The following is a 25,466-nucleotide window of genomic DNA, read 5'->3' on the forward strand; positions in this document are numbered from 1 at the left end:
GAAACTGGCACAAAGGGTGGGGGGGTAAATTGTGACAGAATATCAAATTCTGCTTATCTTTGACTTGACTTTGCTTAATTCCCTACTGAGTAAAATCCAGACAGTAAAAAAAACCATCTGTCCAAAGCTGTGTCCTGGCAGAGAGAGAGATGTGTTAACTCCTGCACATGCTGCCCTGGTTTGGTTTGCTTGCTTTTGTCAATTCTCTGATTCTCTGGAAAAAGATTATCCACCCCCAAAGCCATTAAAGCATCTAACCAGGATAAATAGTGGTAAAGAGTTCCTGCCCATGAAAAACAGCCCTCCATTGTCAGACATTCCCTCTTAATTGATCTTAATAAGCTATTTTAAATGAAGTGGAAGGAAAAACCATAGCACTAACACATGGTAATTATCTGTAATTCTCCTCTTTTAATGTCACTGAATAGAGAAAATAATGCAAACGTGGACAGATGCTGACTAGAGCTTTACAATGACATCAAAATTAGGGTATTTTGTACAGTAAGTAACATGACGAAGTTGTAGTATTTCAAAGGCAGGTTTTCATCCCAAGGACAATACATACCGTGGATTGCTGGAATCGTGATGAGATGAAATTTTCACAAGGCACAACCCATGGGAATAGCAGGGGTAGAGATGTTTAACACTGTGTCCTAAAAGGTGATCACTATGGCAGAGACTCATATGGCTGCTAATATTTAATGTAAAATTCAGTGATTCTATATCAGCTTTAAAGTGAGAGGAAAAGAAACAGACTCCCCAGTCTCCTAGCCAGGTTTTTTGGCAACTACAAGAACTATAATTCTAGCATTTTTAGAGGTAAGTTAAAATCAAGCATCCTTATTTTACAGATGAGACAAAGAAAACCCAGAGGAGGTATCACAGCTGCTAGCAAAGGCTGAAGGCACGGTGGAGGAGAAAGGGGGTAAGAGTCATGGACAGACTACTACTCTTCCTTTTTTTTAAGGAAGATTAGCCCTGAGCTAACACCTGCTGCCAACCCTCCTCTTTTTTTTGCTGAGGAAGACTGGCCCCAAGCTAACATCCGTGCCTATCTTCCTCTACTTTATATGTGGGATGCCTGCCACAGTATGGCTTGACAAGTGGTGTGTAGGCCTGCACCCAGGATCCAAACCAGTGACCCCTGGGCCACTGAAGTGGAACGTGCGAACTTAACCACTGTACCACCGGGCTGGCCCCATAGACCACTACTCTTTATGTTACCGTTAACCTCATTTTCAATCTTGACCCATAATCAACATTCCCCTTAACCTTCTTTATCTCTTTCAGCATCAATAAGTAATCCTTAAGAACTTACTACATGCCACAAAACTGCATGCTAAATGCTAGAGTTACCATAATAATTAAGATACACCTAGCATAGTGAGAATAATTTATCTAACATCTCAGCAATAATACAACTTATTATCATGTTTTTAAAATGTCATCCATCTTCACTCCAGAAATGCAAGTGATCTTGTGTGAGTTTGCACCATGCATGAAGGAGAGGGTGTATACTCAGAGCATTAACATGTATTTCCTTGAAATGATCAGCTATCCAGTCCTGAAGCTAATAAGCAGCATCCATTGCTAATAAGTAGCATCAATTGACCTAATGGCAAGAAGGAAAAAGGACTACCTTGGGCTTAGAGTTGAAGATGGACTAGGAAGAAAGATGGGAGCCCAGGTTACCACTGGATAACAAAAAAGGGGAAAATGACCAAGACCCCAGGTAAGCAGGGACTAAGGTACCGGCCTGGAAGTCCACATGTAGCCCTAGGTCAAGGATCCCAGCCCTGCCTGGAGCAACAGCCTGAGGGAGAAACACTAAAACGTGGCTCACTGGAAAGCTTATGTTGGGTTTGCCCTAGTTAACTATTACCAGCACTTGCTTTTCCTTCAACAAATTACAAAACACTGAAACTAAAAAGAGGTGAATCAACTTGAATTATTTTTACTTTAGTTCTTTTGAGAGTTACTCAGAGTAAAAACAGTGCACCTGCGATCCTGGGGAAAATAAGTTGGGAAAGAAAAGCTGAAAATAATTAGCTTATTAGTGAATTTTAATTTACATAACCTTTTCGGAATTGACAGTTAAGAATTCCATTGAAATTATATGATAAACTAACCTAAGCCAATTTAGCACTTAGAAAATGTCTGGCTCTTTTGAGAAACATAAGGAGCTTCCAGTACTTAGAGGCAGGTAAGAGCTATGTACTCCCTACTCCCAAATTACTACAGTCGTGTGTCACTTAACGACGGGGATATCTTCTAAGAAATGCATCGTTACGCAATGTCGTCATTGTGCTAATATCAGAGTATACTTACCTAGATGGTATAGCCTACTACATACCTAGGCTATATGATACTAATCTTACGGGACCACCATCATGTACGTGGTCCACCACTGACCAAAACATAGTTATGTGGCACATGACTGTACCAGTCTCAGTTCAAATTCTGCCATGGTACATAAACAAGCAAGCACAAAACCAATCCGTCCTTTTTTTGGGAGGGAGTTTCTCTTTTTGATTTCAGGCACTTAGGTGAGAATCATACAAGTTCACTCTGAAGTAGTCATAACATTCTCAGGGCAGGACAAGCAAACTTTACCGTCAGGTGGAGAACGGAACCCTTTGAGAAGTGGGGGGAGTCGCAGCCCTCACTGTTCTGCAGGTGTCAGGATGCTGTGCCTGGCAGGTTCTCAGTCCCCTCTCACCCATGGGTCGTGAGGTTCTTACCATTCATTTTACTAATTAAAAATATTTTTCAACATCCTTAAGGTAAAGAAAACCACTCAGAGGATATCTGAAGTGTTTAGGAAACCAACTTCAGAGAATACATTCCTAATGAAGTTATCACCATTGTGGACCAAACACGCCAAGAGAATGAAAGTTAATTTACACAAACATACATGGCACTGTGTTCATTTTAGTATTTTTAGAGTATGTCACCACATAGACAACTCGATTGTTTCTGCAAAAGGAAACTTTCAGTCTTTAGCCCCAATCATTTACTGCTATTTTACCAAGCAAATTTTCTCTTATAAATTTAAATTATTGAAAGCTACTTATCAAATTAAGCTTGTTGAAATTTTACCAATTTGGTGTCACTCATCCTTCATCTCTCTCTTTATTAGATAAAATGCCTATTAAACCAACTGCTGATTGTGTTAAGTTACACATCACAGTCAAAACGTAAGATTTATTTCTAAGTTCTTCACCAAAATGAACATATTTTTCTTGTGGTACTACTTTTATATAGGTATTTTACTAGTATGTCACTCTATTTTAGACTTTCATAAAGCCACATTACGTTAGCAATATTAAAATCATGATTCAAAATGAATTTTAAAAAGAATCATAGTGTTCTCCAAGGTTTTGCCACTGCAAATCATTTTGATAATAATAGGAAAACTACTACTTACCGTACTTTAGCATATTATATTCAATGCTTACCACAACCTTATATTCCCGTTTTAGAGATGGGAACACCTCAGCTCAGAAGAGTTAAGTGAGCCGGCCCAAATTACAAAATAGAACAGGATACAGGATTCAAAGCCAGGTCTTCCTGGCTCCAAATCTTGAACTCTTTCCTTTTTGAATTGTTACTGCAGCCTAGCCCTGAACAAAGTAAACTACTAAACCATGCAACTCAAAATAACAAAATCACGCAAACATGCCACATATCCTATTTCATACCTTTGATCCTCTGAAACTTCCTGGGCTAGTTGGAGAGGAACTGGAGGATTTCGTAGATTTAGGAGTAGAAAGCTGGCTGCTAGGAGTTCCATTAACTGACCATGAGACAACAAAGGAGAGAGAAGTCATTAAAACCCAAAACAACCAGATTGTGTAAAAACACTAAGCACATGCACAATGTAGCTCCAATGAAGCTTCGATTCATTTAAAGCTCAAAGCAAAGGGCAAATCAGCAAAAAGCAAAAATAATGTACCTTATTGTATTACAGACAAAGTATTAGACAAATAAGGAGTGAAACCAGAATTACTGTTGATAATAGTTTTCCAACAGTGACATAAACAAATATATAAAACATTATGGAATCAGAGATGGGAACAAGAACTTGTCCGTATATCCTCTCTGCCAGCAAGCGAAGAGAAGTGAATGGCTGTTATATTCATAATGATTTACTATAAAAATTGTTCCATAACCTCCCATATCCACTATCTTGGTCTATACCAACCTGAATAACCAAGAAATTTTTATGGCTCTCCCAAATAAAATCCACCATAATCCAAACACATTTTCTAAGTGCATTCTTAATGGAAAGAGAAAATTACTGGTCATTTTCCTTATAATACCTATTTATTTGTTTGAAGGCCATGAAAGGCACTCTTCAACTTTCTTTTTCTCTAAACTAGTTATTTCTAATTCCTTCCATTTTCTCTTCTTCAGAGCTTAATTTCCCCATTATTTAGCAAATCTTGGTGGTTTTTTAATACATTCCCCCTCCAAACTTCCATACACCTCATAGGTTGAAATCTGAATTTAGAGCCTATGCAAGGACGAGTATGGCAGGGCTGCTGTTTAGAGGGGAAGGTTAATTTGCGGATTCTATACTAGAGAATGCTGATCAAACATTTCAGTATGACTCATGTTTATCCCTAACTATAGCACCTGGATCCATTTCTGCTGTACTTTCACAAAGCTGTGAACATCTAGTACTGGTGTAACTATTTTTCTCTTCTAAAGACTCCTTAGAAGAGAAGTAGCCTCTTCTATCATTAATCTTCAATGCTTTTGCTCAAAGTAGATGAAAACTGCCATTCATCTGTATGGAAAGAAAAGCAAAGTCTAGGTGCTGGCCCCGTGGCCGAGTGGTTAAGTTTGCGCGCTCCGCTGCAGGCGGCCCAGTGTTTCGTTGGTTCGAATCCTGGGCGCGGACATGGCACTGCTCATCAAACCACGCTGAGGCAGCATCCCACATGCCACAACTAGAAGGACCCACAAGGAAGAATATACAACTATGTACCGAGGGGGCTTTGGGGAGAAAAAGGAAAAAAATAAAATCTTTAAAAAAAAAAAAGCAAAGTCTAACTCCATTTTTTTTTTTTAATTTGAGGTAGCAGATAATTATTATTTTAAATGATGCTAATAAGTATAAAAAGCACAGTGCAGAGATAAAGGTCCTAAATAAGTGATTCAAAAAAGTGAGCACCCGTTCTTAAGCAGAGGCAGAAGTCCAGGGTCAAATATTTGTGATTAGATGAATCATATGTACACAGGGATGTCTCAGTCACACGAAGTCATGTTTGTTTACTGTATTGCTCATTTAAAAATTCAGTGAAGATGAAATTGTTTTCTAGTTATTTTTAAATTACAAAACTTGGGCCGGCCTGGTGGCACAGCAGTTAAGTTCGCATGTTCCACTTTGGCAGCCCCGGGTTCGCTGGTTCAGATCCTGGGTGCACACCTATGCACTGCTTGTCAAGCCATGCTGTGGCAGGCATCCCACACATAAAGTAGAAGAAGATGGGCATGGATGTTAGCTCAGGGCCAGTTGATCTCAGCAGAAAAGAGGAGGATTGGCGGTAGATGTTAGCTCAGGGCTAATCTTCCAAAAAAAAATTACGAAATTAATTTTTCTAACTCAAACTGGCAAACCCCAGGCCGCTGAAGCAGAGTGAGTGGAACTTTGACCATTCAGAACTTTGACCACTCGGCCATGGGGCCACCCCCTCCTCTGAATACTTTTTATCTTGGTGGACTATGAAAGATTCACATGCTTGAAATCCAAAGTGAGAGTTTTTAAAACTCAAATTATGGTCACTATTTACCCACTTACATCATCCAGATTAATTTCTGTGTGTTTATTACATAGTATTTAGTTATTTTGATAAATCAGAGTTTTGTTGAGGAATTTAGTCAACCAGAATTCACTTATGGGAGCACTTCTGTCCACAGATTGAAAAAGTACAATATTATATTTACAAAGTTACTAACTCTGTTTGAAATTCCAATTAGCCCCATGGAATTTTCTAAATGCTAACAGGTATACCACAGCTAAAGCCATCTGTAAAAGCAAGTTACACTTCTAGATACTGTGGCTTTTATACAAAATTCCCCTTCCTGAAGTGGGAAGAGAACATAATATGAATACATATAGTAACTTTCTCTACAATTACAGTGAAGTTCCAGCAATTGACTCAGGCCTCAATTTTTCATAACTTCATTATGTGCTGAACACACTTTTGAGTTAACCTTTTATAAAGAAGCTGTCTGTCCTCTGAAATGTGATTTAAACATCTCACAACTTTTACTTCTGAGTTTAAGATCTACTCTATTAACACAAATCCAAATATGGACTCAGTTAAAATTTTAGGGTTTCGGAATGCTAAGATTTTCTTGAACCAATTTCTAAGTATTTCAAATTCAAGTCAGAAAGATTTATACATTTATTAGACTATGTTATGAAGCAGCTGGTCTGCAGGACAAATAAGGGCTACGAAACATGTTTTTAGTTCAGTATGTTAACTTCCCTCTTTAGAGCTCAGGGAGACAAAATTGGATTGATCAATCACTCTCCCCACTTTTTAGTTATTTTACTGATATGATAAGCATCTGTAAATCTATCACTAAAACAAAAGCTAAGAACCTGACAAAAATCTACATCTACTATATGGTAAGCTCACTTCAGTGTACTTATGCAAATTTCACGTTATACTAGCTTTCTCAGTGTTTAAGATACTTTACAGAAAGGATAATAGGATTTTAAATAAGCTTAACAGCTAAGAGATGCTTTCAGTTTAAAATATTCATATTGTCAATATTTTAAGAGAGAGTATTGAGCCTATTAACCCCAGAGGAAGGTGAGAATAGAAGACTATAATTGCTGCTACGGCCATTTTCATGTCACCAACAAGCTCTAGACTTTTTCAGTAACAGACTATTTTCCAAAATTAACTAGAAGATAGATCCCTTGAGGCAATGTACCTCCTTGAACACTTTGTACTATGATGACACACAGACAGGCACTTGGCAACCTTCTGTTGATGACTGGTTCTCCAACAAATAAGGGAGGCTGAAGCATCCTATGCATAGTGAAGCATTTCATGCTGCACAGATGTACGCTGGTACAAGCCAGATACATTCATGGAAATGGAGCAAAAGGAAACAGAAATGCGGCAAAAGACAAAAACAAAAACCCAGCAGAGCGACAAAGCCATAATAATCATGGCTCACCTGGGGATTTGGTTGTAGAATAGACACTGGAGTAGTGGCCACCCCTCTTTACTGTACACATTCAGTATATACAAAGGAGGAGGAGACAGTAAGGAGAGTGGTTATTCAGCAGGTCTACACGTGTACACAAAAAGGGTAAACAACCCAAAGAAAGTGGAGTAGGTGCTGGAGGGGAAGTAGTGAAAAGGAGAATGTCCAAAAAACTCAGTCATTTACAAAAAGTTTGATGCTCGAGACAGTTTTTTATTAATGCTACTTTTACAGGTTCTAGATTTCCCATGTGTAAAACGATGGTTTTTCACAATCCTTTCCTTAATGGAAAATGATATCACCAAACTATTTATAATTACTGTAAACAGACCTTATAGAATCAATATAGCAAGATATTTATGGATGTTTTTATTTTTTTTTAAATGCCAAAAACAGTCAGAATTATAACAAATCTACAGGCTTAGGACCTGAAAGAAACTTAATTACAGGTAAGCCTGACTCTTAAATAAGTAAAGTACTATGTTCCAACAATAATCATTGCTACTATTAAATTGCTTGATGAAGGAAAAGCCTGTGGAAACTTATCAAGCAAATACATTTCTGTGTTAGGTGTGTTTGTCTATGTCTTAAACCAATAAGAGAAGAAAATATCCACAATTATATAGCACAAAATTAAAAATGCAGCACACAGTGGCCAAAATGTGAAACACTTCTATGTAAATAGCAGGAGAAGAATCTTTCTCAAGATAGTTCTTGAGCAAATGTGTCAGAACAAAAGAAATAAGTTTCTTAGAAGACTTATTACGACTCTGAGAAATAGACTTGAATTTTTGGTTTTAAAAATCATGTCGTTTATATGTCGTTCTGGAACCTGGTTGCATACGAGGATGGGAAAGACTACTAATCCATAATAATGTAAATAAAATTGAAGGAGAAGGATCTGCTCCTTCTGTGACCATCTATTCCTTTTCTATTAACTACCTGAAGCTGGTGATTTGCTGCGTCGAGACGGCCCAGGGCTTTTGGATCCAGAGTACTTAACAGCTGAGGAGCGAGAATAAGATGACTTCAAGACACGGCATTCTAGAAAGGAAGCAAAGTGCATTAGATAGATCTGATTTTAATGCTCACCAAAAGAAGATGACATGAGAAAGTCATTTATTGCCTAGAACTATTACCTGATCATTTTTCTACCACTCTTAAACAACTTTAATATACAAAGCAACCGTCCCAAAAGTACACTTGAGGTTATCTTTACTCAGGCGACACAACTTGTGACATCACCTCATTGTTCCAGACGGCATTCTCAATGAACACAGAAGTCCCAATGTCCTACTTAACATATACACATGCACAGCCTAATCTAACCACGTGTAACTTTTTTTAGTCAGTGGCATTGACAGACAATGGCTACAATTTTATTATTCTCTCCAACTCTTTGATAATCTTATTTTGAAAAAATATGGGACTTGTACTTATGAACCCATTATAGTCTTATTTTCCATCTGCTCAAAGTATGGAGCATCAAAAACTAGGAAACTACCTTTAAACAGTAACTTTGATCTTTCCATAAAATGCCAAATAAAATAGCGTTTAGAGTACCAGAACTAATTACAGCTAAAATAATCACTTCTAATTTGAATAATTAAGAACACGAGTTGTGGAGTCATGCAATTTTGGATGAATTATGGATTTGACTTTGCTAACTGGGGGACCTTAGTTAGGTTCTAAGCCCGCTTTCCCCCTATAAAATTGGGATAAGAATAAATTTCCTTCAGAGGCTTGTTATAAGGATTAAATTAGATAACATATTGTCTGTAATTTACGGTAAAATACTTCAATTTATGCAGGAAGATAAAATGGGGGTTGGTTTTAATCTATACCCCAAGGGCAATAAATTAACATGTGAAGTACACTAATCAGGAAAATACACACCAGGGGAGGATATTTAGCATTTGAAAGACTCTAATCAAAACCTTACTCAGAGGCGGCTGTAGCAACTTCAGTTTAGTTAATGAGCATTGTGGATGTTAGAAAGTATCCCACTGTTGAACAGAGTGGTGTGTGTATTAGTTTGAACCATCTTAAAGGTACTGCCACTCTCCTACTAGCAGAATGTGTAAATCTAGAGAGCGGACAACCAGAACTTCAGAACTACACCCTAGGCTTAGGAATCTGAGCCAGTCCTGCATCCAGCTCTTAATGGGCGATTTTATTACTTGACTAAGACTAGGTTAGCTGAAGTCTATGGATTTTGAATGGCAATTTAATGCAAGATATTGTCAGAAGCCTAAAAGAACAGAGTTGGGACTTCATCAGGATTACACCCCAAGTTAAATAACTGATTTTTAAAAAAATCTTTCCCTCCTAATAAATGTACTTGCAGCAGAATTAGGTCTGAGACTTGCTTTCACTGTAAAATTTTATGACCTGATGGTAGTAGTATAATAATAACATTAACAACAATGACAATAGCACATACAATGTAATGGCAGTCTTGTAACTGTTTTACATATATTAACTCAATTTTAACAAAATCTTATTAAAAAGCCACTATCATTAGCCCCAACTTGCAGAAGGTAAATAATTAGCAATTGAGAGGGAAGAAATCAGTAGCTTTCACCTATCTCTAACTATTGGAGTTCATCACTAGCTAGCCAAAATCAACAAATAACTACGAATGATCCAACTAGCTTATGTAAATATACGACATACAGGTAAAGCACTGAGTACAACGCCTGGTACATGCATAGTAAGGGCTCAATAAAGATTTTATTGTTGTTGTTATCCAAATTAACTTTATAATCTAAAACATATCATTGAGTTTTAATGTCCCAACTTTCAAAACAACTAATATTAACATCAAAGACATATTAGGAAATGAAATTAAGCTAAAAATCAAGAAAAACATAAAATACAGGTGGCATGTAAATGCAAGTTCTCAGTCAACCTTAATCATCCCTAAGAACAGGGGAGAGCATTAGCACAGATCATACAAAAAGGACATTATCTGCAATTCTTTAAGGACTTTCCAGTGACATTACCAGTTTAAAGCAGAGCCAGACCAATAAAATATAAGACAGTACAGAAACCCTCAAAGAAATGTGGCTGCGGTGAAAAAACAAAACAGAAAAACAAACAGAGTAGATAAATGAGCCAAAGCTCAAAGCAGATAAATTATTTCCACAAAGTAATTGATGTAGTGTAACAAGAAAGAATTACACAAGGAAGTTTGGTACCACAGAATGTATCAACTTGAATTTTAAAAAGTCTGTGGATCACCATATTTATTAGGTAATACGTTTCTCTAATTCTGCACTATCGGAATCACCGCAACTGGGAGGGGTCTACCATCAGTCTAATTTTTGAAAAGCCAACTTTCCTTAATCATGAAATTAAAGAGTGAGATTGTATCTCTTAACTTTCCTCTCCTCTGTGAAATGTTATGTGTGTATGATTTACCTTATTTAAAGATGAACTTGACTTTACTATCAGCTGCAATAATCACTATTACTGGTAATAGGTTTAAATTAATCCAAGACAACAGAGTAAAGCAATTTTCCCAGAATCAATAACATTTGAAATCACTGAGGTTATTGCTAAATAACTGAAAACTCCATATATTGGTTCAAATTAAGAGAAAGGGATTTTCTTATCCCATCAATGAAAATAGGTTTTTTTCTGCATATATATACGAATATTGTTTTTTAAAAAGTTGTAAACAGAAAAATGAGGTAAAAAGAGACCTGAAATAATCACTAGTAACAATTTAGTTATTATCCTTTTATGTATCTCTTTATGGACATGGGTAATGTACAACTAATGCTTCAGGTTCAACACTATCCGTACGTTTAAGATGGTATAGCCAGCTACCATTCTGGAAGACGGCAGGAAGTCCATTTCAGAGAGAAAACAATGCAGTAAAAGGAGATGGAACCACATTGCTAAAATGTGAAGACAACTTTATTTGGATTAAGTTGTGTTTTTAGGTTTTTTTTTTTACAACTAGGTAAATACTTTCATTTTATTTTCTACTTTCATTGATTCAAAGAGTACCGCCAATGCCATCTTTCTGCAACACACCAGACCACTTAACAAGCACCGAGAGACTAAATCCCAAGCCTTCGTTTCAGGGTTACAAAAGTGGTCAATGAACTGCCTTACCACTGTGATCCAGGACAAAGTCATCTTGGGCATAACGGAATTTTTCAGGTCCACATGCAATAAAAACATCGTCATCACCAAAAAAGTCTTGTAGACAAGTAACCTAAAAAAAAAAGATCACATCCAAGAAATAAATTAGAAACATTAGAAGTGAAATAAAGAGCAAAATCAAATTTATTTTCAAGCCTCACCTATACAATCGAGTTGGATTGAAAGCTGTTTAATATCACACTACACTTCCACGTATTTTACTCTTCACAAAGCACTTTCACACACTTTCTCCTGACCTCAGAACAACAGAATGAGGGCCTCATAGCTGGCATCAATATTCCTGTTTTACAGGTGAAGTCAAGGACATACACAAAAGGTTAAGTGATGTTTTCCAGGTGTCCTATCAATGGGGCTGATGGAGGGCTCTGCTCTCAGTTTAGTGCTTTTTACTATTCTGCCCTTCCTCACTCTCCTAGCAACTCCACTTCCCAGCTGCATCACCTTGGGCATAACTTCTCTGTTCCTCTGGTACAACATACCTAGGTTGTTTTGAGGATTAATGCGTGAAAATGGCTTGGAAGGGATGCCAGGCATACAAGTAACTCAGTGTGTTAACACTCATGTCCATCACCACCACCATCATTAAGATCAGAGGAAGATTTGCCATGAAGCTAATAAGGCTTAGGCTTAAGCTTCAAGGCCCCGTACCTAAATGTGTAGTCTTAGTTTTGCATTATTTTTTCAAAAAGGGCCCACCATACTGTATCAGTTTCAGATCCACCCAGGGAGCACATTCATCTTCCAGGACTTTGGAAGTAGATGGGATCCACTTTCCCATGTTTTTCAATGGCCTATATAAGATTTCTTTAAAAAGTACTTTTTCCCAATAATAAATTAAAAAAAAAAAAGAAAGAAAGAAACCCCATGCCCATTAGCAGTCACTCCCCATGCCCCCAACTACTCATCCCCAGGTACCTGTAATGTACTTTCTGTCTCTATGGATTTGCCTCTTCTGGATATTTCATATAAATCAAAGCATATAATATGTGGCATTTTGCAATTGGCTTCTTTCACTCAACATGTTTTCAAGGTTCATCCACATAGTAGCACATATCCGTACTTCACTCCTGTCTATGGCTGAATGATATTCAGTTGTACAGATATACTTCATTTTGTCTATCCATTTATCAATTAATGGACATTTGGGTAATTTTTACTTCTAGTTCAGTGCTGGCTCTTGCCACTATATTTTTCCTCATGCTGTTCCTCAGCATGGAGTGGCCCTTCCAAGGACCCTTTAGTGCCCTGATTCAAGGTAGGCAGGGATATTTCCTATTCTTCATTCCATATGGCCCAGTAGAGTTCTGACTTTGGTGGATGCATGTTTGTTGAATGAACTGTGGTTTAGTATGGATTTGCTCCTATTGGAACTGAGCTCAGACTCAGAATAACTTCTCTGGGGTGAGTGGTGCCACAGATATAATCTCCATTGCCATCTCCACCACCATCACTTATATTTAGGACTTCCCGATAGTTCAGTCATCACTTCACCCCTCCAAATTTTCTCTCTGTATTGTATATATATAATGTCATTAATCCCTACAGTAAACATGAGGTTGATACTACTATCGCTCTTCAATTAGAAATGAAAAAACAGATCTAGAGACAGAAACTTTCCCACACACAGGGATTGATTCTTGTTCCCAATCAACATGAGCGGACGAATTTAGATGCAATTCCTCCACTTTACATTCTCTGCTTTAAACTTAACACCATGTTGCCTCCCTTCAATTGGAATCCCATAATTCATCTTTCTACTTTGATATTTCTTACCACATTTTACCTTGTTTTATAGTCATTTATGTATCATATCTCCAACTATTTTGGTTTTTTTACACACATAAATTCAATGAATGGTTCTTAAATGCAACTAAATCCAGTTTTACTCCCCTGGCCAAATAAAACACATATCTACTAAAGTTTAATCCAATTATTTAAAAGAGGAAAATTTCATTTGTTTTTGCAATCAATTTAGCATGAAAAAATAACAATTGAATTTTCTAAAATACACCTGTATGAATGTCTCTGTGTGAAAAGTCAATTAATTTCTAATTGATTTTATTACAAGGAAATATTTCATCTGGTACTAAATTAGTTGGTATTTGACTAGAATAAATGCCAAAGTAAATAATTAAGTTGTTATTACGTGGAGTAAAAGTATTTAAAAAGTCTAGGGAACATAATAGATCAAAAAGTGGTTTATCCTCTCCCCTCAGCAGTTCTATTTAATTATTCCTAATCAATTACTTAATTATTTCACCTGTCAATATAACTGGATTTCAAAACAAGGTTTGCATACGACGTCTGTCTCCCTTTGACTGAGGTTCTAGCCATTAAATGTGTATTTGGTTAAACAGTTAACCAAAGTATATAATTATCAATAAAGTTCAGATTTGCCTCAAATAAGTCATCACTACTCTCAAGAAATGATAGGTATTCAAATGAATAAATGATACAACTGAGATAAACAGGTATTTTGACTTATTTTTATTAAGGTATACTCAGGACACTGACATACCTCATAAAATGTTGACTACTTCCATCTCCATTCAACAAATTTGTATTGAGAACTTATTATGTGCCAGGTACTACTCCAGCTTCTACAAAACATCAGTAAAGAAAAAAGGAGAGAGACAGAAATCCTTGCCCTCAGAGAGCAAGTGTGAGCTGTCGCACAATAAAAATGCATAAGTAAATTTATGCAATGTTAAAAGGTGATAAGTGCTATGGGGAAAGAAAAAGCAAGGAAGGGAAACAGTGAATGCAGGGGATGGGGCTGCAATACTAAACAGGGTCATCAGAGAAGGGCTCATCGCAAAGGTGACATTTGAACAAAATATTAAAAGAGGTAAGAGAGCAAGCCACATGAGTATTCGGGGGAAAAGTGTTCTAGGCAGAGAGAACAGAATATGCAAAAGCCCTGTAGAGATCTGGTACGGCATGTTCACAAGAAACAGTGCTGGAACACAGTAAGAGAGGGGCAGAGTAATTGTGTGAGAACAGATCAGAAAGATAAGAGAAGGTAAGCAGATTGTGCAGGGCCTCATCAGCCATTGGTAAGGATTTTGGCTTTCCTCTGAGATGAGAAACCACCGGAGGCTTCAGAACAGAGGTCTGCCACAACATGACTTACTTTTTAACAGGATCACACTGTGCTCAGATTGGACTATGAAAGGGCAAGGATAGAGAGCAGCGTAGTTGGAGGCTAGGACTATTTCAGGCAAGAGATGAGAGTAGCTTGTGCCAACAGGTTAGGAATGGATGCAGTGAGAAGGGGTCACACTGTCCCCTAGATATGGGGACATAAGAGAAGAGAGAATATGATGGCTTGAGCCACTAACAGCTTGGCGTTGCCATTATTTCTGACAGGGAAGAGCATAAGATGATGGGTGAATTTAGTGGTGGAGAGGATGCTCATGAATTCAAATTCAGAACACCAATTGTGAAATGCCTAGTGAACATCCAGGCCGAGGTATTGGGTGGGAAATTGGACATGCAAAAATCTGAATTTCATGGTAGAGATCTGGGATGGAGATATAAATTTGGGGCTCACCAGCTCATAGGTGGTATTTAACATCTTCAGATCAATTATGGCAATGAATGCACGTACGGAAGAGGTCTAAAGTCTGAGCTCTGAAGCACAGCAATATTACAAGGTCAGGGAGAAGCAGCAAAACCACTGAAGAAGATTGAGGAGGAACAGCCAGTGAGGAAAAAAAAGTGAGAGTTTGTCGTTTGCTGGAAACCAAGTTACGAAAAGTGTTTCAAGAAGGAGGGAGAAATCCACGGGGTCAATGTTACTGACAGGCCAAGTAAGATGAAGATTGACAAGTGACCACTGAATTGAGCAACATGGAAATCACTGGGATCTTGAAGATCAGAAGCAGCTTTGGTGCAGTGGTTGAAGAGGAGGTCTAATTGCAGCAGCTTTAACAGAGGATAGGAGAAGAATTGTAGACACTGAGTACACACAACTCTTTCAAGGAGTTCTGACTGAAAGATAAGGCAGAGGAATGGGAAGGTAGCAGAAGAAGGAAGTGGAGTCCGTGGATAAGAGAGCTTGTTTTTCAAGATGAGAGAAATAACACAAGTTACTATGCTTTCGAAATGACCTAGTAGACAGGAAAAAATTGGTGACACCAAGAAAGAAAGGGAAGAATTGCTGGATCTGTGCCCCTTTATGAGTGAGAGAGAATGGGATCAATGTGCAGGCAAAAGGACTAACTACGGTCAGTCTTTGACAGTAAGGAAGCCAGGTGGAAGCTGTCAGGTGAGGGCATATGGTGGTGGGGCTGGTTGATTGCTTCCCACTTCACTGAGAAAGTTCAAGCAAAGTCATCAGCTGAAAGTGAGGCTAGGGGAGAAGGTACAACAGGTTTGAGGAGAAAGAAAAGGTGTGAAATTGTAGTCTGTGATTGCTAGAAGACTGAAAGGGGAGGGAAAAATGATGTGCCTGCAGGCAGCATTAAGGGCCCACTCAGGGTCCCACATACAGTATGCACGATGGAAATTCTTGGTTCCAAAACTAGAAAGATGCTAAAACTAGAAAGAAGCTATAGAGTGTTTTAGAAAAATCAAAACCTTTCAAGTTGGAATTGTTACTATTTCATGGGGTTGCATCTGACTGGTCAATAGAAGAAAATTGATATGAACACAGATGATACAAAAACCCAGACTGCACCAATAAGCAAATAAGGAACAGATGAGAATTTCTCTCCCTCTACCACTGATTTAAAATACAAGTCTCTGTTCACATTTTTTGCAATGTAGACAAGGACTATTATGGATTGTCATTACTATGTTTAACTAAACCTCAGGCAGAGATGCATGTTGATCAGTATGATTAAAGGTGAACCCAAACTAATATCCACAGATGCAGAACGAGCAGATTTCAGATGTTTTCACTTTCATTGCATAGGTATATGGTAATATTTAAAATACAGGTGTCTGTGCACAAAGCACGGCCTGAGCATAAGCTTTTGCTGGGAGCAGAGCACCATACTGCTGAGCCTGACTGCCTCCTCCCTTCTATATGTATAAAATCTTGGGCAATACATTTAACTTTTCTGAGGCTCAGTTTCTTTGTCTACAAAATGGGCAAGAAACCAGTTTCATTTCATCTTTAAGGACTAAATGTGATCGCATGTGAAAGCAGTTGGTATATGTTATTTCTTCATTTTTATTAATTCAAATTCAAATATTTATTAAAAATTTAAGTTAATGGATAATCTTTTCTAAAAGTATAAACAAAATAATTAGTACATGCCTTTCTACAAGTTCAATAAATTAGATATTTTCCCAGAAAATATCACTGACAATTTGGAAATATTCCATTGACAGCCTTCACTAGTAGAAAATTACAGCCAAAACAAATTAAGATATCTTAAGCTTCTAGAAATTCTATACAGAAATGTGATTCATGTAACATACATATAAATACGTATAATATACATACAAATATGTTTATATGCATATATTAAAGAATAGTTTCTGCCGACAGTCCCCTAGAATAATTACAAAAGAGAAAAGAAAGATTTGACCTAAATGTAATATGTCAAAGCAAAGCATTGGTCTATATCTACATATGTAAGGGATACACATAAATGTCAACATTTTTAGATTATGTAAACAGAGAACTATATCAATTTAATTCTATGCTAAAATTGTATTTGTGTAATACTAGGATTCCATGTAATGCAGTCATTATTTGCCCAGGCTTAAATTTCACAAGTATACGAGACTATAAATGTAATTGTTCCTAACAGTGCTCCAAACTCGGTGGATACTTTTCAAAAGTGAAACATCTGATAAAATGCCCAGGGTCTATTGTAAGCTAAAATAACTCTCTCTCACCAATGGAAGCCACATTAATTTACTACTGTACGTTCATTTTAACATTAATCTAGTACCTACCATATGCCAAGCATAAACAAAAGACAAGCAGCACACAGTCTACTGGTGGAGAGGGACAAGAAAAGTAGTCATTACAGTTCAAAATGTCACGATAGGAGAACACTGTAACAGAAGAACACAGTGACTACTAAAGGCATGAAGAAGCACACAGAAGAAACCACCTGATGAAAATAGTATCCCATAAAATAAAACATTCAATACCTTTAAAATGTTTCATATGTTTGGACACTTAGGTAATTCTTTTATGTTTTTTAACATATTTCTTGTTCTTTTGCTCTGGTGGTCTGTTCCTTTTATCATAAATTTTTCAAGTAGGATTTAACATTGAGTTATGGGCCACGTCAGTAAATCTGACTCAGAAAAAACATATCAATACCACGAATAATGTCTAAAAGTCATTCCTAACAAGAGTGAGGAAAAGTGTATCAGTTTAGCAGACCTCTTACTGTTTGCTTCTGAATTTCTTCTTCAATGCAAGAAGCTCTTCAGGAATAATGGATGTTACATGCCTTATAAAAGAGAGCTACAAAAACGAGGGGAAAGTAATGTTTCTATTAAGGTACAAAATTAAAGCAATCAGCAGGATCTAATGGGGAAACATTCAACTGAGACATAATGTATCCATGGGAGCATATCTAAGCTTTCCAAATGAATGTGGGCCATTTAAAAACAGTAATTTTTCCATCCTTCAGCAGACAGATTAATTAGGTCAGGGTGAATAGGTGGCAGCCATAATTTCAGTGCTAGTTCTTAATAGATTGCCACAACCACTTTTTTTTTTTTTTTCCCCTATTTGGTCTCTGTTAAAGGATACAGAAACAGATACCAAGGCTTGAGATCTGATTAAACTACTATGCATGTATTAGGAGGAGAATAAACTCTTTCCTCAAAAGAAAAAAGGTAGAGGACACAGAGATCTAATCTTCCCCGGACACTCACATTCTGAACCAGATATCTCCATTTCCTGACCCACTGGCACTCTTTGGAAATCTTCTATTTCTTACTCTTTCCAGACTTACAAAGGAGTTGGTGGTAAAGCAGGTTGGATTCCTCTAAGATCTCTTTTTACCACAAAATTCTAAAGTCTAAATATTTTACTTTCTAAGAAAAGCTTATGTATATTTTAGGAGACTGCTTTCAGAAGAGTTGAGTGCATTTTTCTGCTAGAGAAAAAAAGGAACATTATTTTAAGTGGGTAAATAGCAATGGCCATTTGGGATTTCTTTCTGTTCAAGTTTCAGCTTCACATGTCCTCAAAGAAATCTTCAACGAAATCTTCAAGTCCCCCAAATCCAGGTGTTCCCTTAATATGCTGTAATTCACCCAAAACAGACATCATCATTGAGGCAATTACCTGGTTTTGTGTCTGGATCTCTCACCAGACTGTGAGCTCCACACATGTAGGATCATTGTCTTATTCATCATTATAATTACAGCACAGTACACAGCACGTAGGATGTAGGGTCTGTTCCATAAATTTCTTTTGAATTAATGAAATGCCTTAAGTCTCATTTCCTCCAGGTAACCCACTTCAGAAGCTCCATCTCACACTCTTTCTGTGTATTCCTATCAACCCATTATTGTGCAAGGTAGTCCTTCTTCCCAGATTTATGATGTTGGTTTTCTATGCCAAGACAACCTATAAACTCCTTGAGCACACCAGTCAAATCCTATAGTTCCCTATAGAAGGTATTCAGCAAATACTTGGTTAATCAAATTTTGGCTCTAGTCATCTTAAAAAACTCATCTTAGAGCACGTAACCTCTTTCAGGAACTAAATCTCTTTCATCATTATTTCAGGGTGATTTAAGAAAAACTACTTGTGAAATGTACTACACAACTACTTGGTAGAGGAGATTCAAAGCAAAGCAATTTGCAATTAAACCTGCCATCTGGTGCCATTCAAAGACTTGGGATTCCATTGAATAAGGGTCTCTTGAGATACTTTCCAAAACTATTTTATTCAAAATTTCCAAGACCTGACAAAAATGCAAAAGAAACATCACTGGATCTCAGTGAAAGACTAGTTTAGACTGGCATCAACTTACTTAAATCGAGTCAGGGTCAAATCTTAGCACCTTTGATATGTCTACCTTGCAGGACAAGGACCACATTTTATAAAAGAAAGAATGGAATGATGGATATCAGGAGTATAAAATGCATATTGGAATTTTTCATGGGTTTTCTGTAATTTTAACTGTGTGTGTGCATGTGTGTACAAAACAAAGAGGGCGAAGGAGAAAAGGAAAGAGGGAAAGAGAGAAGACAAAAGTCCACACCTCCTGTTGAAATTAAATTCTTTCACTATCAGAGTTCAGCTTTAAAAGGCTGTCTATGGAAGACTAGTTAAAAATTTTTTTTCCAGTTTACTTCTAAAGAGAATTTGAAAGAAAGTCCAATAAGTGGCTTATATTTGATTATATAAGCTTTTAATGGAATTGCATTGATACCCTTGATTTTTTTCCTAAGAAATGGTCACATTACAAGTCATAAATTGCCAAATAGGAACTACATTTAAGTCTGAACCCCCATAGACTATTCTATCACGTATAATTTTTTTTATCATGTAAACAAACAGAAGTACAAGTTTTTTAAGATGTAAGGAAAATCCAAAAGACAATCTGAACATATGATTGTTAACATATAACAATAAAAAATAGGCCTAATAACTGTCTGAGCCATTATCTTTCTGTTTCTATTGCTAGCAGGGAACACTTTCTTTTTTTAAATAGACTGCCCTCGTAGATACTTGAAAGCTATAAATTCAGCAGATTGCCTTCACCATAACTAACATAACTAACATTATTCCAGACACATACCAGCCCCCCACACTTTTTTTGTTTTTTGTTTTTTGTTTTTTTTTTTACCATTTCTATCTCTAGAATAACCGTTCTGCTTAAAAGGAACAGGGAAATCATATCTGAAATAAAGAAAAGTCATTTGGTTCTTCCAAAATGCTAGGAACAACAACCAGAAAAACAAATTCACAGGCCAGTAAGCAGGGGCTGGCATTTTCCCCATTTTTTTACCCTCTACTCAGAATACAATCAGCATAAATAGCCTGCTTTGTTCCCAGTAAATGTTGGCTGGCCTACAGTAAGGGAAGGACTCCTTTCTACAGCAAAAAGAAAGCTACTTAGAATAGCAGTGTTTTTCAGCTTCCTGTAAAACCATTCAGCCTGGCACTCACGGACCATGTGGTTGCCATGGAAACAGAACTGAAGCTAAAAGATGACAGTACTTACAGTAAAGGCCTTTTCATTGGCATTTACAGCCAATCCCTACATTTAGTCTGCTTCCTTTAAAAAATACCGGACCTAACCTTCCATCTCCCACTGTAGCCTCCGCATAATGAGTATTCACCAATCAAGACTAATCTTAGAATCTTGAGACCAAAGATTTGGATGAAAATCTCTAAAAATGGGATGAAAAGATCTTGAAAAATTCATAGATATTTAGCTACCAAATGTATTCTGAAAGAGAGTGATTATTATTCCTATAAAGGAGGTAATTTCTAAGCTGACACTCTAATTGAACCCACTGAAGGCCTCAGTCTTAATTCCCACAGGAAAAAGTTTCAAGTCTACTCTAGAGTTTTCCACCAAGGGAGGGAGGCTGGAGCAAAATTTTAGAAGAATTCAGGTGAGGAAGTCAGAGGAAACCAACTAAACCAACTATAATCAACTTTCCTCTAATTCTGAAGAAGCTGGAGGTGACCGTTTTCCAGCGGATGTGACTAGAACTTGAGTCAATGCCCTCTAGGACTCAGTCATCTTCAAATATCAAACAAAAAATGAAATCACAGATGTTACAGAAGAGGCAACTGGGGTCCGGCCCCATGGCCAAGTGGTTAAGTTCATGCGCTCCACTTCAGTGGCCCAGGGTTTCACCGGTTCGGATCCTGGGCACAGACATGGCACCGCTCATCAAGCCATGCTGAGGCGGTGTCCCACACGCCACAACTAGAAGGACCCACAACTAAAAATACACAACTATGTACCACAGGGCTTTGGGAAGAAAAAGGAAAAATAAAATCTTTTAAAAAAAAACAAAACAAAGATGCTTTGTTTAAAAAAAAAAAAAAGAAGACGCAACTGAGAACCAAAGCAAAAGGTGGCAACTTTCTAATCTAAAATTTTCTGTTTCCAACAGAAAGGAAAAAGGAACAGGCAGGGAATACTGAACTATACACTGTCCACAAAGAGTCTCATTTACACATGAATTTCATTTAACCCCCAGAACAACCTTGTGAAGTAGGCACCACAATTCCCATTTTACACAGAAACAAAGGCTCAGAGGTTAAGCAACTTGCCCAAGGTCACACAGTCAGTGAGGGAGGAGCTGAGACTTGAACTCTGGTGTCTGATTTGGAACATATTCCTTGTGCTTGACCACACACTGTCTCCCTACAGAAGAAAACAGTGTGATTTACAATCTCTGAAAAACAATATAAGAAAACTTATTGGGATAAGTCAGAGAAGTTTTTATACTTGTCTAAAATCCAAATGACCATTTTTCTATCTCTTACTTTTATGAAGTAAATGAATGGTAAGTATGTAAGCTTATATCTAGGATTTTTTTTAAGGATCAATTTATAAATAATGTCATAAAGTCAGTACATGTTTGGGCCAATCTCCTTTACCTTAGGGAATACTGAACATCATGTTCTGAAATTGATATCTTTAAACAAACTGGCTAACTCTTTCTGAAAACCAATTATAAGCATAAGTTAGAATCCTGTGGTTCTAGAATAGGACTCCATTTGCTGCCAGAGCAGAAATTTTAAGAGTATATATATTAATAAATATTACGACCTTTAAAATTTTAACATAAAGGCAAAACCTGCAACATTTTCCAGAAATTTATTCTCTGCACACAAAAATCCATCTTCAGATTAGTCTACCCTTTTGGCATCAGTTTAGCACCTGGTGAGCATCCAGGTAGTTAAGATCCTTGGACTCAAGACTAAGAAAAAATTAGTTAAAGTGGTATGGAAAGATTTGGTTAAGTCTATTCTTGTTCTGGAAAACACCAACCACACAGCACTGTCAATACAAACACCCTTACTATGCTCTAATATAGTAGGGCTATTTAGGTTTTTAGGAAAATCATCCCTATTAAAAAAAAAAAAGAGAAATCGTGTCTGTTTATGTTTCTTTCATCTTAATAAAATTATTTTCCTCCTCCCTCACCACTATGCTCTGAACCTTCACTTCTTGTTTCAAAAAGACCATCCCAACTAACCTTTTAGCTGCCTCTCTGCCCACTTCTAATTTGCTGCATTTAAAATCCAGGAGAGAGATTTCAAGTTCAGGAAATGTAAACTGGGTAGTGTTAGAGGCTTTGATTGGAAGGAAAGAAGCCTTCATGTCCAAATTTCACACTTTCTAATGACCAAGTTCCCTTTGCATATTTCCTAGTTTTAAGCTGTGGTCCAGCCTGGTGAGTAGGCTAGATTTGAGTCCAAAATAAGTGAGGCAGTTCTATGCTGCAAAAACCATAAGATTTTGGTTTCTATAGCTGCATCTATTTTCACATGACAAGGAATCAAAATTTTCATTTTCAAACCAACATAAATCCTCCATGAAAAGCAATGAGAAAAATTTCTCCCAGTGCAGTCTTCTTTGCAGATGAAGGTCTCACTGCTACAGCCAAAGAAATCCTCTGAATAAGTTACATGCCTGTGGCTATTCGGAAATGGAAAGCATGCCATCCATTCGAATTATTTATGGTAACACTTTTAAAACAAAAGTGATATTGGCTGAGGCAAAAACCACAATCAGACTTTCCTGTGTAAAAGGCACCTGTTCCCAAAACACAGCCAAAACTTGTTACGCTAACATATACACAACTGATTTGCAAGCTGTTAGAACAAGTACTCGGTTTACGAGAACTCAAAGCAAGAGAGCTCAACAGATTCATCATCATGCTCTAAAAATGCAAATACTTGTAGAAGGGTTATGTCTATCGACTGTGCACCTCTACTCCCAAATATGTGGAACTTCAGAATGAAGCTAGAAAAATCTTTTTTCATTTCATTTTAAGGTAATTTAATATATTTAAATAAGTTAGGACAAAAGAGTATAGCAAATAATGCCCAGCCCCCAGAGTTAACAAATGTTATTTTGTCATGTTTGCCTCAGATCCCTTTAATATATGGAAATAAACCATTATAAGTTAAAACCTCTTTTGGTCCTGGTCTCCCAGCCCCATTCCCTCTCCCTCCTACCTGCCTTCCTTCTCCACCAGCCCAGGAAAATACCATCAAGTATTTCACATAGGTCCTTCCAAACCATGATTTTAGACCTTGTTTATAGATGTATGTATGCACAGACAACCAAGAATATTGTTTAGTATGTTGTAAAAGTTTAGGTAAGTTGTATCATACTAAACATATCATCCTCCAATTTGCTTTTTTCACTCAGTATTGATTTTGAAACCTAGCCAGGTCTTAGTCTTAGTTTCTCTTATTAATTCCCCCCTTTTTTTCAGCTTATTGATCCATTCCTAAAGCTTTTATTTTTAAAAGATTATCATTCTACCATTTAACATTATTACTTCTGATAAAGTGCAAAGATAAATTCTACATACTATCAATACTTTCAAATTCTTTCAAACAAAAGCCTACTTTCTCAGACTGTTTGTTTCAGTTTATATAACAATTATAGCAATCAAGTAAGTTCTCAGATGGAAGATGTAAGAATCAATTCATTCTTTGCCCACAGACTTCATCTCCAATTATGAGAACGGAATGTCCAGCAAATGCTTGACATTTAGGTCTAGAGATTTAGACATAACTGTTATTCCAAAGAACAGGGTTTCTTGACCCAAAGGAGTATAAGCTCTGGGAAAAAGAATTTTTTAATAACTAACAGTTAAAATTATTCATGATAGAGCTACATCTAAGCTTTCAGGAAAAAAAACCCTGCAAGATGACTTAAAATCACTGATTTATAGAAATAGCTCCTTTCAAAAGACAAAGCAAAAGAAGAAAAAAACAAAATCCTATGTCAGATCTATTCTGCACTATACCACAAGACAGGTTTTCAAGGCACAGGAAACTTCTCTTCCACAGGGAATGCATAAAGGGAATCCCTCCCTGAAGAATTCCATAAGCTGGGAAACACTGATGAACTGTACGCATGCAGAATTTCTTATCTTTTTCTTGCATCCAGAGACATGATATTCTTTCAAAGAAACATTTATTTATTTTTTACAAATCTCCAGGGGTGTCAGTTAAACTGGGACTGAGACCAGTGAGTAAGGGAAGTTGTCTGTAAGCATTTATCATCAAGTTATATGCCTTGCTTGGGGAGCCAGCTGTCTTAAATAACCATCTCCTCCCTGGGGCCACAAGTCTGGGCAAGAATGCTACTCATGTCAGAAACTCATGTCATGAGATTAGATTTGAATGGAAAAGCAAGGGAAACGTGGTCCCTTTTCTCCAGCTGGGATTGATTATTCCCTTCCCAACAAGGAGGCTGTTATTTAGCCTGAAAAGAAGAGCCTCCTTCCTTCTTGGCTATTTTCCAATCCATCGTGGCACCTGAATGAGTTCGGGAATACCCTGCCTCACCACAGCTTTCAGGCCTCTCAGCCTCTCTCCAGGAAGTCGTTTTGGTACATTATTTCTCCATCAGTATGAACAGAAGTTACCCGCGGATTCTTGTGGTGTGGCAGCGTACCCTAGAAACCTAGGCAGGTGGATGAGGCCAGATAGAATATCAAGAAGGGGGCTTAGGTAGGTCAGCATGAGCTTGTAGCAGCCGAGGAGGATGGGGAAAACATCCAGCACCTGGAGACTGACTGTGCCTGTCTTTCTCCCTATAGCACCCAGAGCACAGTGCCGTGCCCAAGTGCAGACACTCAGGGAATATTTATTGAATGAATGAGTGGATGGATGAGTAGCGCAGAGGCAAGGGACTCCAGATTCAGTAGCTCATAGTATTAGACTCATGGGAGGCAGCTTTTACTACCAGCATACACACAGAGATGGCTCTGGAAAACCAGAAGGCTTAGGCAGAAAACAGATGTGAGGAGAAGGGGAGAGGGAGGCATGGCTGCATGGCTGCACAGCAGTAAGGGTTTGAACACCAGCAGGATCCCAACTGTAAGTAAACATTATTACCACAATAAACTCCATC

General features: G+C 37.4%; 1 protein-coding gene across 18 annotated transcripts in view; it reads right to left on the minus strand.

Moving 5' to 3' along the window:
- The window catches only part of DCLK2 (doublecortin like kinase 2), a 144,302-nt gene that overhangs the window by 50,086 nt on the left and 68,750 nt on the right, over window positions 1-25,466 (minus strand). For 10 of the 18 annotated variants that reach the window (XR_011537758.1, XR_011537757.1, XR_011537759.1 and 7 more), the window contains exons 3-5: window positions 11,359-11,461; window positions 8,176-8,277; window positions 3,702-3,796 (exon numbers count right to left, since the gene is read on the minus strand). Coding sequence is in view for 13 of the 18 variants with exons in the window: in XM_070611616.1 (XP_070467717.1) it covers window positions 3,702-3,796; window positions 8,176-8,277; window positions 11,359-11,461 (300 nt within the window). In the remaining 5 variants the exon portion in view is untranslated. Of the gene's footprint in view, window positions 1-3,701; window positions 3,797-7,203; window positions 7,255-8,175; window positions 8,278-11,358; window positions 11,462-25,466 lie in introns of all 18 variants that reach the window. The other 8 variants (XR_011537756.1, XR_011537755.1, XM_070611612.1 and 5 more) reach the window with 1 other exon arrangement.

Source organism: Equus przewalskii, chromosome 2 (genome assembly GCF_037783145.1).
Source record: "Equus przewalskii isolate Varuska chromosome 2, EquPr2, whole genome shotgun sequence".
NCBI classification, from domain to species: domain Eukaryota; kingdom Metazoa; phylum Chordata; class Mammalia; order Perissodactyla; family Equidae; genus Equus; species Equus przewalskii.